General features: G+C 52.9%; 5 protein-coding genes across 5 annotated transcripts; 3 read left to right on the top strand and 2 right to left on the bottom strand.

The window, feature by feature from the left end:
- Nucleotides 1-3,343: 3,343 nt before the first annotated feature.
- On the top strand, nucleotides 3,344-4,347 carry TRIREDRAFT_62377 (glycosyltransferase family 64; the record flags this gene model as incomplete). Its single annotated transcript, XM_006965825.1, has 2 exons — nucleotides 3,344-3,492; nucleotides 3,588-4,347. 2 exons carry the CDS (start codon nucleotides 3,344-3,346, stop codon nucleotides 4,345-4,347), a joined length of 909 nt encoding a protein of 302 aa, XP_006965887.1.
- A 1,132-nt stretch (nucleotides 4,348-5,479) lies between these two features.
- TRIREDRAFT_107998 (uncharacterized protein) lies at nucleotides 5,480-5,922 on the top strand (the record flags this gene model as incomplete). The annotated part of the gene is made up of 2 exons (XM_006965824.1): nucleotides 5,480-5,516; nucleotides 5,606-5,922. 2 exons carry the CDS (start codon nucleotides 5,480-5,482, stop codon nucleotides 5,920-5,922), a joined length of 354 nt encoding a protein of 117 aa, XP_006965886.1.
- Nucleotides 5,923-6,212: 290 nt separating this feature from the next.
- TRIREDRAFT_22453 (uncharacterized protein) lies at nucleotides 6,213-7,224 on the top strand (the record flags this gene model as incomplete). The annotated part of the gene is made up of 4 exons (XM_006965513.1): nucleotides 6,213-6,295; nucleotides 6,410-6,456; nucleotides 6,535-6,572; nucleotides 6,654-7,224. 4 exons carry the CDS (start codon nucleotides 6,214-6,216, stop codon nucleotides 7,222-7,224), a joined length of 738 nt encoding a protein of 245 aa, XP_006965575.1.
- Nucleotides 7,225-7,601: 377 nt separating this feature from the next.
- On the bottom strand, nucleotides 7,602-9,104 carry TRIREDRAFT_107996 (uncharacterized protein; the record flags this gene model as incomplete). The annotated part of the gene is made up of 4 exons (XM_006965673.1): nucleotides 7,602-8,023; nucleotides 8,111-8,811; nucleotides 8,856-8,968; nucleotides 9,093-9,104. The coding sequence occupies 4 exons, from the start codon at nucleotides 9,102-9,104 to the stop codon at nucleotides 7,602-7,604; spliced, it is 1,248 nt and encodes a 415-aa protein (XP_006965735.1).
- Nucleotides 9,105-10,599: 1,495 nt separating this feature from the next.
- Nucleotides 10,600-12,176, bottom strand: TRIREDRAFT_71554 (glycoside hydrolase family 5; the record flags this gene model as incomplete). The annotated part of the gene is made up of 3 exons (XM_006965672.2): nucleotides 10,600-10,882; nucleotides 10,938-11,191; nucleotides 11,268-12,176. The coding sequence occupies 3 exons, from the start codon at nucleotides 12,174-12,176 to the stop codon at nucleotides 10,600-10,602; spliced, it is 1,446 nt and encodes a 481-aa protein (XP_006965734.1).
- Between the last annotated feature and the right edge of the window lie 1,134 nt (nucleotides 12,177-13,310).

The raw sequence follows: 13,310 nt of genomic DNA, 5'->3' as shown, positions 1-13,310 counted from the left end.
ACTTGACTGAACCCTGATGGCTTGCCAGCTGAGATGCCAAACCCTTGGTTTGCGCCAAAGGGGGGGGCTGCGGCTGAATCGCAGCTATTCAGTGTAGACGTCGACAGGCAGTAAGAGAGGATATCGCTCGTGCTGCTGCTATAGACCATCGGTATCACGCTGCTCTCATTCTGCTGCGGATGCTTCTGCTGGACCTGCTGCTGCTGCTGCTTCCTTCTCAGGCACGCATAGAGAGAGCCTCCTGTCCGTGGTCTCATCAAGGGTCCATTTGCAGAGGACGGCTAGCGTCGCATTCCAGAAATTCAGCTTCAGCTCGAGACAAAGGGCCAAGCCAGGGGACGGAGCTAGGGGATGCACATCGCCTGATTGAGGGTCGTGCTTCCAACGATCGCCTTGGACCGATCGAGCAAGGTCATGGGTGGTTTCGTACAGGCTTGGGTTCGGGCCACAGGCGGGTTCATCGTGCGCCGACTCGAAAGTAGCGGCCTGTCTTGGTATTTCGCCGGCTGCCAGTCCGTCGAGGCAGGCCGGAGCTGTGGCTGAGGACGCGACCCAGCATTGGCTTGCTTGGCCACTTGTAGCGGGCGCTCGGCTCCGTCTGCTTTGCAAGGGTTTGTGCGCTGGTGGTGAGTTTAAGATGAAGCCGTCGTCGAGGCTAAGGGTCGAGCTGTCGTGGGCCAAGTGACAGCGGCTCGTTGAAGAAGTTGGCCGTCTGGCAGCTTGTCAAGGTTGACTCGGCCCCTGAGGACTATTTGCAGCCGATATTAGGCGATGTTGGGAAAGTGGACGAGAGCAGGTCTTGTTTGTTGAGTGGAAGAAGATTCAGCTTCAGCTCAGGCAAAGGCATCAAGCGAGGTGCTCGAATTCGGAAGAGGCTACCGACACGATGCGAGGCAGGTACCACGATAAGCTTGCTGACAGAACTCCTGCCGTTTTCTCTCCGTGACGCCAGCAGCTGTACGTGCAACTTCAAGGGACTTTTTCTCCAGGCGAGAAATGAAGGCAACAAAAGAACCATGGACAGGTGGTCCGGCCCGTCTCCCTCGTTCTTCTGCATCTTCACCAGGAAGGCCGTTGAGCATCGGCCAAGTCACTCTTCTCGGCGCAGGTTTCACGTTGACAAGCGCCGTAGTGAGCACCTTGAATTTATCCAGTGCTAGCCTTGGTCTCACAGGTCTCACAGTATGAGGGCGACCACGATCCATGAAACCTTGACGGAGCGCGCTGCCGAGATTGCTACCTCTTGGCTATGCATCCAGCTGGCGCTTGAGATGCCCCAATTGACGCACCTGCAGGACGCCAACCCAACGAGCCCGAGGACATCAGCACTTTATCCTGAAGAGGCGAGTTGCTCCGTCCAGCAGCCGCCTCTGGCTTGTTATGGCCTGATTTGCCCGGCCCTTTGCTCTGGCTACAGTGGTAGATATATAGGCGACGCTTATTCCCCTGCTGCAGCAAGCACATTGTTTCGCCAGGTCGTCAAGATCTGATCCGCGTCCGTGGCCATGCGCTGAAAAAAAGACATTCTCGAGCCAGCCCAATTTTCCTTGCTTTCCATGTGGCGGGTGGGTTTTACCAAATGCCCTGCGCGTGCGATGCCGGGAGCCCCCTTGTCTTAGACACCGGAAGCGGGTCACGACCGCGCAGCCGTTCGTCTCCCCGATCTCATGCGGGAGTTTTTCGGGGTTTGCACAGCACATGGAAGGTGTTGGGCCCGTTCATCTCGGAAGAAGCACCGGATTGACTTGTCTGCAGCACTGTGGCTGCATGAGTTACGCCGAGCGATGCTACTCTTCAGATAGGTATGTATTCAGTGAAAATTCACACAAGGGAGACGGCTCGCATGAATGCAACCTCGGCGCATACGCTGAAATTCAAGCATGTGCCTGCGTTCTTTTGTAAGTGACATTGCAGATGGGGTTGATTGCTGCAAATTTTACACGAAGGTGACTGTCAATACAGGGATGAGGAAGAAGCTTGGTAGAAGTGATAGTGCGAGTATCATCCTCATCGCCATATATAACCGAGGCTATATCGTGAGAGACTTTCTCTGTCCTCGTCACCAGTCTCAACACTTTGTCCCCACGAACTGCGATCTCGCTCTGTCGTATAAGCACTCTACTAGTCCATGCGTGGCGTCTAGACGATGGGCCAAGGTGAGATTATCTGATGACTTGAAATGGGGAATCTGACTGTGACGGGCTGCTGGGCTCGGGACGGCTATACTTGCTTTTTCGGGCCATAGCGAAGCTCCTCGGAATTAGATCTCATCTTCCGAGCAGTAGCGCTTGAAGCGTGGAGCTGTGATGGGGGTTAGTGAAGGTTTGTCCTTGCTTCGCAGACCTGCCACCACAGTCGAATCTGCCGTCTACCAAGTAAGGTATTTAGTAGATACTCTATGTAGGGATCTGTGTACTGCTGCTCATCAGTTGAAACCGATGTTGATGCCAGCCAGTCAGCTTCAGCTCGCATCAAGGAACATTCGCCAAGTCTTTCTTGTCGGCGTTTACCCGTGGCTTGTACATACAGAACAAGGCCTCCCCAGCTTGAATCGACGTCTCGCTGCCATTGGTTGAGCATCGCTGTAGATCCATTGCTTGGCAATTGCAAGACCAGAGTCGTGCAGCCAATAAGAAGCGAGCAGAGTCACCAACGAGGTGCATGCCGTCATGAGCCAGAAAGTGTGTGCATTCACATGGTAATAATAGTAGTCGATGCTGCTTGGAACTAAAGATTCACTACTAAAATGTTTCCTCGTCTCTTGTTTCCTTCTTACCTTATGATCGTCAGGAATACCGTGTCCCGGGTAGGCCAGCATTGGGTTCGCGTAGTCATCAAGTAGGTACCTAGATACGGGATCCGAGCTGCGATACGAGGCAGACAGCAATTGGATCCTTCGATGGCCTTCTGCATGCGTCCTAAAAAGGCCTCAACTCACCAACCGCCAGGAGAAGAAAAAAAAGTCAAAACCAGGGGTCACCAACGTCAGAGGCGCTCATCACGTGACTGTCCCGAGCACCGCCCCTTTCGGTCAGCGCATACAGACGATCAACACCAGAAATTGCCCGTGATCCGCTCTCCTGCAAGTGACAGTCTCGCGCCCTCGTCTTCCATCTTCTCGTCGCTCGTTATACCACACCCTCAAGCTGCCTGACAGATGGCGCCTCCCGCCATGGTGACCAAGTACTTCGCCGGCCTGAGGGCGCTGCTCGCCCGCCGCTTCGTCTCCCTGCTGGCCGCCGCCCTCGTCCTGGCCAGCCTCATCGTCGTGCTGATCCGAGTCGGCCCGCCCGCGCACCTCAACGACCTCAAGCTGCCCGACGTCAAGCTGCCCGACATTGACATGTCCAAGCTGCCGAGCATCCCCGGCTTCTCGGGATCTTCCGATCCGGTTCACTACGAGCATTGCGACGTTAACAACATCACCGAGCCCCTCAAGCAGTGGAAGGAGGCGCGGAAGCGATACGACAAGCTGATGGATGACAAGTTCACGTAAGTTGTGCCGGGAGTCGAGGGACTCTGCGTGCGACGTCGATGCGCATTTTCGTCCCCAAACAATTGCTAACAGCTCCGCTTCGACCGTGTAGCATCGCGATGCAGACGTACAAGCGACCCAAGGAGCTCGAAGAGACGATGCGCGTCCTGCTGTCGGAAAAGATCCCGTCGCTGCACGAGATTGTCATTGTCTGGAACAACCTCGACGAGGCGCCCCCCGGCAACTTCAAGTCCGAGACGGGCGTCCCCGTGCGCTACCGCGTGTCGGAGCGCAACAGCCTCAACATGAAGCTTCTGCCGGATCCGGACTTCAAGACCCGCGCCGTGCTGCTCTCGGACGACGACGTGTACTACAAGCCGCAGGATCTCGAGTTCGCCTTCCAGTCCTGGCGCAAGTTTGGCCGCTTCCGCCTGACGGGCGCTCTCCCGCGGTGCGCGACGCCGGACAAGGACAACGACGCCCTCTGGAAGTACGGCTTCTGCTCCAAGGACAAGGGCCAGGACGTCTACTCGATGATCATCACGAACCTGTGCTTCGCCCACATGTCCTTTCTCGACTTTTACTCGTCCGACAACGCGCTGATGCAGCAGGTGCGCAAGTACGTCGACGACCACTTCAACTGCGAGGACATTGCCCTCAACTATGTCGCGTCGTACCTGACGGGCACTGGGCCCCTGCTGGTCAGCGGCCGCGAAAAGTACGTCAACTATGAGCCGGCGCAGGGCATCAGCAAGAAGCCCGGCCACCTCGAGGCCCGCAGCAAGTGCCTCAACGACCTGACCAAGATGTTTGGGTGCATGCCTCTGGTCAACGAGACGGCTCACATCCAGCGCGGCGTCATTGTCTTGTAATAATTCGAGAGCTCTCTATTTTCCTCTCTTACAACACGAGAGAGAGAGAGAGAAGCAAAGGGCGGGCAACGGCGTTTATAGATCTGGGAGAGAAAAAAAAAAGACTCCCTCAGCCCATCGCTGCTGCACCCCATGGGCTTTTATAGTTGCTCTGCAAGGGCCCTTATAGCGCATCGATAGACCGGGGTAGTTTCATCCCGTGGTGGAGTTTTTTTGACGCGTCACTCTGGTCAGATGCCCAATCGCCGAGGTGCTCGACGGGGGTTGCAAGGACGGGTAAAACGGCGTCGGGTTCTTGGCGCGGCAAGCCTTTGGTCATGACTGAGACATAGAGTGGCTTCGTGGGCATGCGAGTTACCTACAGTAAGTGTCTTTTTGTGTAAATGAGTGTCTTTATGGAGCATGTTTATGTGTTTATATATGGGTAGTACACATTGGCTTTGGTCGGAGTTTTGACAAGAAAAAATGCTGAATGTGTAGATGGCAATCGAGACTTGTTGAACTGAACCCAACTAGCATGATATACTGTGAAGCAGCTGTTGCTTGCTTTATTAACCTGGAAACTCGAGCTGAATCGCTCTCGAGATAGTACCTAGTTCAGCCCGCCCAGTCCAATCCAGCCGCTTATTATCGCGCCCACCATCTCTAATTCATCCACCAAAGGAATAGTACCTGAGTACGCAGTCTTGGCAGCTCCTCCACCTCTCTATCTAAGGTGCCTTAACACTGTAGTATTACCTAGAAATCTTCAACAACAGCCAACTGCTCGTGTCCTTCTCACCCCTTATAATTCCCCCCATCTTTGTGCTTGAGAGTTTTTCTCTTCCTACAAGCTGCGTAGCATCCTCTCTCTCCCCTGCAAATAGAGATCTAGTATTAACAGAGAATCTGAGTCTGCGAATCTGCGGGGCACAACGACAAGACTGCCAAGACACGCCGCCCTGTTCTCCAAGCTGGCCATCCTTGTCCGTTTTTTCCACCTTGTCTGAGTTTCCACAGGGTTATTTGTTGGCATGGGCGCCATGACTAATACCACTGAGACATTCAGTCAGTCAGTCTTGAAGTCAATGAAGTGAAGATGAGGCAGCCATTGAGCTACGAAGTGATTCAGGGTCGTAGAATCAACAGCATCATGGATGCCACTCTGGATTATACCTGTCAATCCATGTGTGAGTACACCGTAGTACATGTAGTGTTACATTAGAAACGTCAATGAGTGAATATTAGTCCAAGTACCTTGATGACTAGAAATATCCAGTTCAAGAGGCAGAACACTCTGACAACTGTCGCGGAAACCTTCCCAGAAAAAAGCATGAGCAGCATGGAAAGCAACAGCGGTGCCACGTGCTCCAGAGCGCAATTATTCCGTCCAAGACAGCTGAAACAACGGAACCTTCCGCCATGGAGGATGGTAAGGAGGAGGAGCAGCAGCAGCAGCAGCCCCTCCGCTCGGAATACGCATGCAGATACGCCCAGAGACAGTCGATTCAGGTCGTTCTCGGACCGAGTCAACGCAATACTTGTGAAAGACGACTGACTAGGTGCTTGAAGGGCACTGAAACCCATCTTACATAGTACTTGCTACAATCCATTCGCTTGCGCGCATTGAATGGGCGGGGCCTTTTTCCCCATTTCAAACGTCAAGCTGGGCAGATTTGTAATGCAACTATTTCTAAGCTACCTACCGTATGCAGATCATAGGCAAGGTAGGTAGGTAGGCAGAGTAGGTAGGCAGAGTAGGTAGGCAAAATTAATGCCGTCTCAAGCTCATATAAGACCTCAAGAACCATAAAAAGCCATCATGAGCTCCATGACTATTAGCTCAGGACAACCGAGACATTATCTCCACGGGTAGAATCAGCAGCCATGGGCTCTCAGCAGCAAATTACTCTCTTTGACTTGCCCAGCAAGGAGCCCAACAGGACGTGGTCTCTGAATCCATGGAAGAGTGAGTTGGTTGTCCGTCATCATCAGACAAACTTGATGCACACATGGCCCCTCCTATGCCAAACTTCACATTGTAGCTCCCTCTTTCTCTGATATCGTGCTAACGCATCTATAGCACGCCTGCTCTTGAACTACAAGGGCCTCGACTACAAGACAGAATGGGTACGCCATCACCAGTACATCCATCGATAGATACACCTTTTCAACAATCACAGGTCCTAACAAGCATCAACACCGCAGCTCCACTATCCTGACATTGCACCACGCCTCAAACCACAGTATGAACCCAACCTCACTCAAGCATCATCATCCACCCCAGGAGAACCAACTAACTAACACGAACCCCCCCTCATCACCAGCCTCCCCCCCAACGAAACAGGCACGGCATACACCATCCCCGCCATCCTCTTCCCCGACGGCACATACATGATGGACTCTGCCAAGATCGCAGCCGCCATCGAAGAGCGCTACCCTTCTCCCCCCGCCCGCCCCTCGTCCCCCCTCGTCCCTAAAATCGAACACCTCACCCTCGAAACCATCACGCCCCTCTTCCCCATCCTCATGCACAAGCTCTCGCAAGTCATCCTGCCCGACAAGGACTACGACTACTGGGTCGGCCGACATGAGCGCAGGCTGGGCATGCCGCTCGACGAGTACGAGCGCCAGAACGGTGGCGAAGAGGTCTGGGCGGGGGCTCGGCCGGCGTTGAGCGAGGTGACGCAGCTCTTGAAGGAGAGACAGGCTGAGGGGCCGTTCTTCTTGGGCGGAGAGGTGAGTTATGCGGATTTTGTGTGGGTGGGAGCGTTGGTGTTTGTGAAGCGTGTGGATGAGGCCATCTTTCGGGAGGTGTTGAGTAGGTCGGGGGCGAGGGAGGTGCATGAGAGGCTGCTTGAGGCGTGTGAGCCTTGGTTGAAGAGGGATGACTATTGATTGGGCGACCGCCTGAAAAGGATCATGATGTTCTTATTATGACAGACGAGCAATGGTAGAAAGGGGGGATCTTGACAAAAAGATGGCTGATTATGAGCATTGATAAACCCTCCCAAGCTCTGCGATAAATGATGCTTTCGCTGATCCGTTTGTCCCAATAAGCCCCTAATCAGATGTCGGCTCTATCCGAACGCGACCCCATTATATCACAATCCATATAGACCTCATATCATAGCCCATGGGTTCCCATATAAATTTCATGTCGTAGCCTAGTAGTTTCCCATATCCTCCATAGTCAGGGTATCAACAACGCCGAAGAAGAAGAAGAAAACCCCCCAAGATAAGAATGTCGATGAAAACAAGCCAAACGCCGCATACTACTTTGCCCCCAACACCCCCCCAAGCCCAAGAACCGCCACGTCCGCCTCCGCCCTCTCCAAAAAGCCCATCTTCTTCGCCTCCTCCCCCATCGACAGGCTCCCCTTTGCCCACTCGCCGATGAGCTTGCGCGCCTGCCAGATCGCCAGGTGCTTGTTGTGCTTGTGAATCTTGGCCACGACCTTGGCCTGCAGGCCCTTGCGCAGCTCGGCCACCCAGTCGCCGTCCGCCGCCCAGCGCACGTCTCGCCGCGAAATGGGGCAGATGGGCTCGGGCTGGCCGGAGAGCTCGTCGACGACAGAGAACTCGAGCTTGAACATGGGCGGGTTGCTGCAGTACGTCGCCACGGCGGAGACTGTCGCTGCGCAGAGAGAGCCGCCGGCGTCGCAGTCGGCAATGTCTTTGTGTTCTTGAGGCTTTGCTACGGTTGTTTCTTCATTAGCAAGGGGAATCAACCGATAAACCTCAATGGCAGACGAGGCCCTGGAAGGAAAGATAAAACACTCACCACACACCCGCCCTGCGACAACATCCGCCTCCACCAGGAAATCCAGCTCCGAGCGCAGCAAAGACCCAGCCTTGCGACTCGACCAGTCGTTAAACACGGCATCCAGGAACCCGTCGATGCTCTGCCTCGTCTTGGTCAGGCTGGCATTCGGATCCGTCGCGCTGCCGCACGCATGCAGGATCTCGTAGCACTTCTTGAGCTGCGCCTCGTTCAGGTCGTCCGCGCTCCTGATGTGCACCGCCTCGAGCGGGTAGGCGTCGCCCGCCTCGATGGCGTCAAACAGCCTGTCGCGCTCCGTCTTGAGCCTGCGCGGCGCCGCTCGCCGGGGCGGCGGCGTCGAGGCGATGGAGATGGGCGAGGCCGAGCTGCGGCGGCGCTTGACGATGGCGTTGTGCTGCGGCGTGGACGAGGTGATTTCCTGGATGCGGTTCGCGTCGGCGATGGAGGGCGCGCGCCGGCGGAGGTCGCGGTGCGTCCTGGACATGACGTCGTTGATGAGCTCGTTGATGTCCTGCGGGCGCAGGGAGACCATCTCCATTTCTTTGTTTGAGGAGCTGTAGCGTTGTGTGATGGTGTTGGTGATGGTGCGGCTTGTGGTGGATGGGTGACCCGTGGTGTTGCAGGAGGAGGAGAGGTAGAGGAAGCATCGTGCTTCACCTCGGAGGAGAGCACAGGTAGAGCAAAAGCGGTGAGTTTCGAGGCTGCAGCTCCACGGCTTGGTTTCTACCCAGACTGTTTGACTGACAGGTGACTGGCATCTGGCAGCCAGTGCTCATCGGATCGGGATGATGCAGTCATGGATTTGACGATGCTGATAGACATGTCTTTATGCACTCTAGCCGGACGGCGTAGTTTTTTCTAATGAAGAGAATGCGTTAGCAGCTAGATATGAACAAATATGAAACAATGAAAAAAGATATACATACGAACGAACGTTCATGAGGGCTGTCGAGTCTGGATATCACGGTGGTGATGCTCATACGGCGTCATACATGATGAGCAGTCATACCGAGCAAAACAAAAGATCTAAACAAAAAGGCAAAAAGAAATGCCCCCGCACAGATTTGAACTATGGACCTTTGCATTACAAGTGCAACGCTCTACCCCTGAGCTACAAGGGCACTTTTATGGGGAAATCGCGCTAGCGTACCCTTTGTGAAAACCGCTCCAGATTGCTCTTTATCAAGGCTTCTCCGGCATTGCTTAGTCATGCCGCCGACAAAAAAAGAAAAATTCACCAGAGCAGAAAATATCTCTACCCTGAAATTTCTCGTGGTGAATAAAGGGGAAGAGGACAGGATATCCGGTAGTTCTGCAGCCTGTACCTGCATACAGTAGAGGTCTGGTTTGCTCGTATGTCTTTCTGGTACACGACGCTGTTGAAATGACCCTTCCATTGCTTGCTGATGAAGTCTGCCCTATCTGCGTGTGGTAATTGTGACATTAGCATCACTCTCCCATCTAGTAGGTATGAGATATGTCGGCTATGGCTTGCAAGACTTCCAAGCTGACTGTGCGCGAGTAAGCTCTCCCTCGGGGTTCGAATTCTAGAGCGCTTGATGCTGCCTGCATCGGTGTAGGTCAACTGAATCCATGACTGAGTGAAAGGAACACGATATAAGTAGCTGCGCCAGCGGTATTCCAGCAAAAGTGCTCGGTGAATTACCAAGTTGCTGCCCCCGAACTCGAACCTTAACCAAACACCAGAACTTAGTAGTATGCCAGAAATGCACGAGAGAAGAAAACAAAGCCAAGGCTTGAAGACTTTGTCGTGACTAAAAGAGGAAAAGAAAAAAAAAAAAAATGATGTATAAATGCACAGCAAAAAGTGAAACTTTCGCTTCGTGCCCCCACACAGGATTGAACTATGGACCTTTGCATTACAAGTGCAACGCTCTACCACTGAGCTATAAGGGCTAGATGTGTGCTTTTGGGGATGCACATTTGTCTTATATACCTTATCGATATCTGCCCACTCGACATTCTTGCTGAGATCTGATTATTAGATGCTTGAAGACTCGGTGATAGACTGTCTGAATGAATCCATTATCATCTCACTGAGTCGTGATGGCTTTTGATACAAGGCTCAAAACATCAGAAGTACAGCGTTTGAAGCTGCCCGTCATTTCTCTCCATCTGTAAACATAAAATTATTCTCTTTCAGCCACGGCATGTCAGTGTCTCCCTCTCAAGCTGTGACCCTTCGGATAGAAGGGGCAACAGCAGGAAAAGCCATTGAGCTCTTGGTTATGCTAAACATCCACTGTCTTGTTCGTAACATTGTATGTTATTGGTATATCAACATCCATCGAGTGCTCTTTAAGTGCGGCTTCCGCGCGCTCTTCCTCTTCATTGCATATAACTGCATTCAGTTCTCTTTGAACGGATACATCTGACCCGCCTATCTCTTTGAACCATCTATACCACTCCCAAAGATGGCTTCAAGAGTCTCACAGTTGAAGGATTCATTCAAGATACTCGGAGTCCCTTCAGCTGACATTGTTCCTCCAAAACCCTTGCGTATCTCGGATGCTCACATCCGCCAGAGAACCAACACACGCCATACTGCTTCTAACACTTGCCAGTTGCCGGCCCAGCGTGATGACACACGCCATCAACACACGTGTAATCTGCATTACACGGCTGAGTCGAGTTGCAATTCCAACCCCCGCATCCCCAGGTGCAGTCCTTGCAGTATCCTCCCACGCAAGAGTAGGCCGACTGACAGGGAGAAGTACTGTTGCAGTTCCAGCCCTCACATCTAAATAGAGTCTATTGTCAGTTCGCCACGTACAATCAGACGTCGAAAGAGTGCGAGGAATCTTACCCCCAAGTACAGCCATCACACGGATAATCGTTTGAAGGAGGAGGAGGCGGCGGAGGGTTAGAGCCTCCTCCATTGGGGGGCGCCCCGACGAAGCTCCAGTCCTGTTTGGTCGTCTGGCTGTTGGCTTGGGAGATGGCATATTGCAGATTTCCCTTGCCGCTGTTGAAGCCGACTTCGAAGCCGTCGTAGCCGGTGCAACAGCCACTGCTGCAGGATTGGGTGCCGTCCGATCCAGGGATCATCTGCCAGTATGTCTTTACGGTTGGTTGTTAGCCATGGTATATCACAGAAACGGTGCATAAAGTGCCCGATAAGTGGCGGTATACTTACCCATGGAATGCCCTGCGCATTGAGAGAGGCCGCTTGGTCGTCGAAACCAGAGCTGTAGTCGGTTTGCACTCCCCATTCTTCGACATGGAGCAGCTTCTTGTTGGACGCAGCAGTAGACTCAAAGCCTGGTAAAAGAGCACCCCAGGTGTTTGCTTGGCCAACATACGCATGGATGCTCATAATGTCAATGTTAGAGCACGTCAACGCCTTGCCAAGCAAGTTGTAACCATGAACCTGGTCACCGCCGATGCCTCCAGTCGCGACCTTGATGTTCGAATCCGTAATGTACTTCTTAAAGTTCGTTGCCCTGTTGCACAGCCAGTTGGAAGGATCGTTGTTCGCCCCATCAAAGGTGAACTGGAAAGGCTCGTTCTGGAGGTCAAACGCCAGAATAGCCTGGGACCAGTTCCCCCATTGCAGTCCGCTGCTGGGAGACTTGTACGTCAGAATGGCCTTGATGCGAGCGTCGTACTGGGTCTGAGCGTTTGAGTTGCCGTAGAAGGAGGTGCCGTAAGTCGTGCAATAGATGTCGCAGCCGTTACCATCGACGTCGCCGTTGTGAATCACGTTGCCGTCGTGGGGGGAGATGATGGCCTTCATTCCCTTTGCCGCCAGTTGGGCGAGAACCTTGTCGATTTTGGCTAGAGAGTCCCAGTTGTACTGGCCGATGGTTGTTTCGAAGTCCTGAACGCTTGTAACGACATTGCTGCCTTTGACGCAGCCGGTGTCGAGCTGGTTGACCCAGATTCGAACGACCTTGGCTCCATAACCGGCGAGGGTGTTGATGTAGTAGGCTTGGTCGGTTGTCGAAAGTCCTGGCAGGAAATACAAGCTGGATCCCGCAAAAGAGTTTGAAGCTGTTACAAGGCTGGAGGCGGCTATAACGTATGCCGCAATGCTCAGCTTCATGATGGTCTCTTATAGAAGATAGCTCTAATAGGAAAATGAGGCTGTGGACTGTTTTTGAGTGTCCAGAAAAACTCCAGGCTTCTCCCCATAGGGACATCATCATTGTCTTTAATAGTTTTCTATTCAATCAGTAACAAGCCTCTCACTTCTCAGATACACATTGACCAGACTAGGTCCTACAACTCAACTTGTTCTATCTAATACTATGTAAAAGCTGAGCCGTTCGTTCATCCCCACGTAGGAGCGCTCGCCAGCTCTGTTTGACGATCCTCCCACGCGAGTCTACCATCAATCAGGCAAACGGAACGTAGTCTTCCGTGTTAAATGTGATAAGAGTCGAACCTGCAGACGTTCTTTCGGCACTCGTCGGACGCTAGACAATAGGTGCCGTGTGTTCTCTCGTCCACGACAGGTAGCGATAGCCCGAGGACAAGCATCTTGATTCGACCGGAGCATATTTCATCCTCCTCTTTTAGAAATCTAGGATGCCGCTTGTTTCCGCTCATAATTTGGGCCGACTACTCTGTAAAGTGCTTCGTAAAAGCGGAATTGGTGCGTCTTTACGTCCTCTGTCTGCTGCCGTGAGGGTTCCCCGTTCGTGGCTTGAGAGCTGACACCGCTGTGTTGCATTGGACTCGAGCGTGTCTGCGTTGACTACCGGGGTTGAACTCCTGCACCGCGAAATGGACCCGATCCGGGTATCACAGGCTGCAGTGAGGGACTCAGGACCCCAAGTTTTGTGTTTACAGGGCTATGCAAGCCCTCGAAAATAGCATTCAACCAGGACAATAAGAGCTTGAATGTTGCTTGGCAAGAATTCCCCCCTCTGGAGTGTAGGCTTTCATTATCTGAAACACCGAATGTTCTTACTTGTTCGCTACAATAATTGGCGCTTATATCAATCAGACCATATAAGAGGCGAAGAGCCTCAAGCATGCAGTCACAGTCGCAACAAGCTCTGATAGCACATTCGTTCTAATCGTCCCGCTAGACAGTGTCTATATATTCCATGTAGGCGAGCTGCACCCCCGCAAAAGCTCTCAACAGCGAGATACTGTAGCTTTGCTATAATCTGGGCTTTCTTTAATACTAATTGGTCGCATAGACGCATGTATGTACGATCCCCCACGTAAC

The sequence above is a fragment of the Trichoderma reesei genome (genome assembly GCF_000167675.1).
Source record: "Trichoderma reesei QM6a unplaced genomic scaffold TRIREscaffold_10, whole genome shotgun sequence".
In the NCBI taxonomy this organism is placed as follows: Eukaryota; Fungi; Ascomycota; class Sordariomycetes; order Hypocreales; family Hypocreaceae; genus Trichoderma; species Trichoderma reesei.
This window is presented reverse-complemented; position numbering and strand designations above follow the sequence as displayed.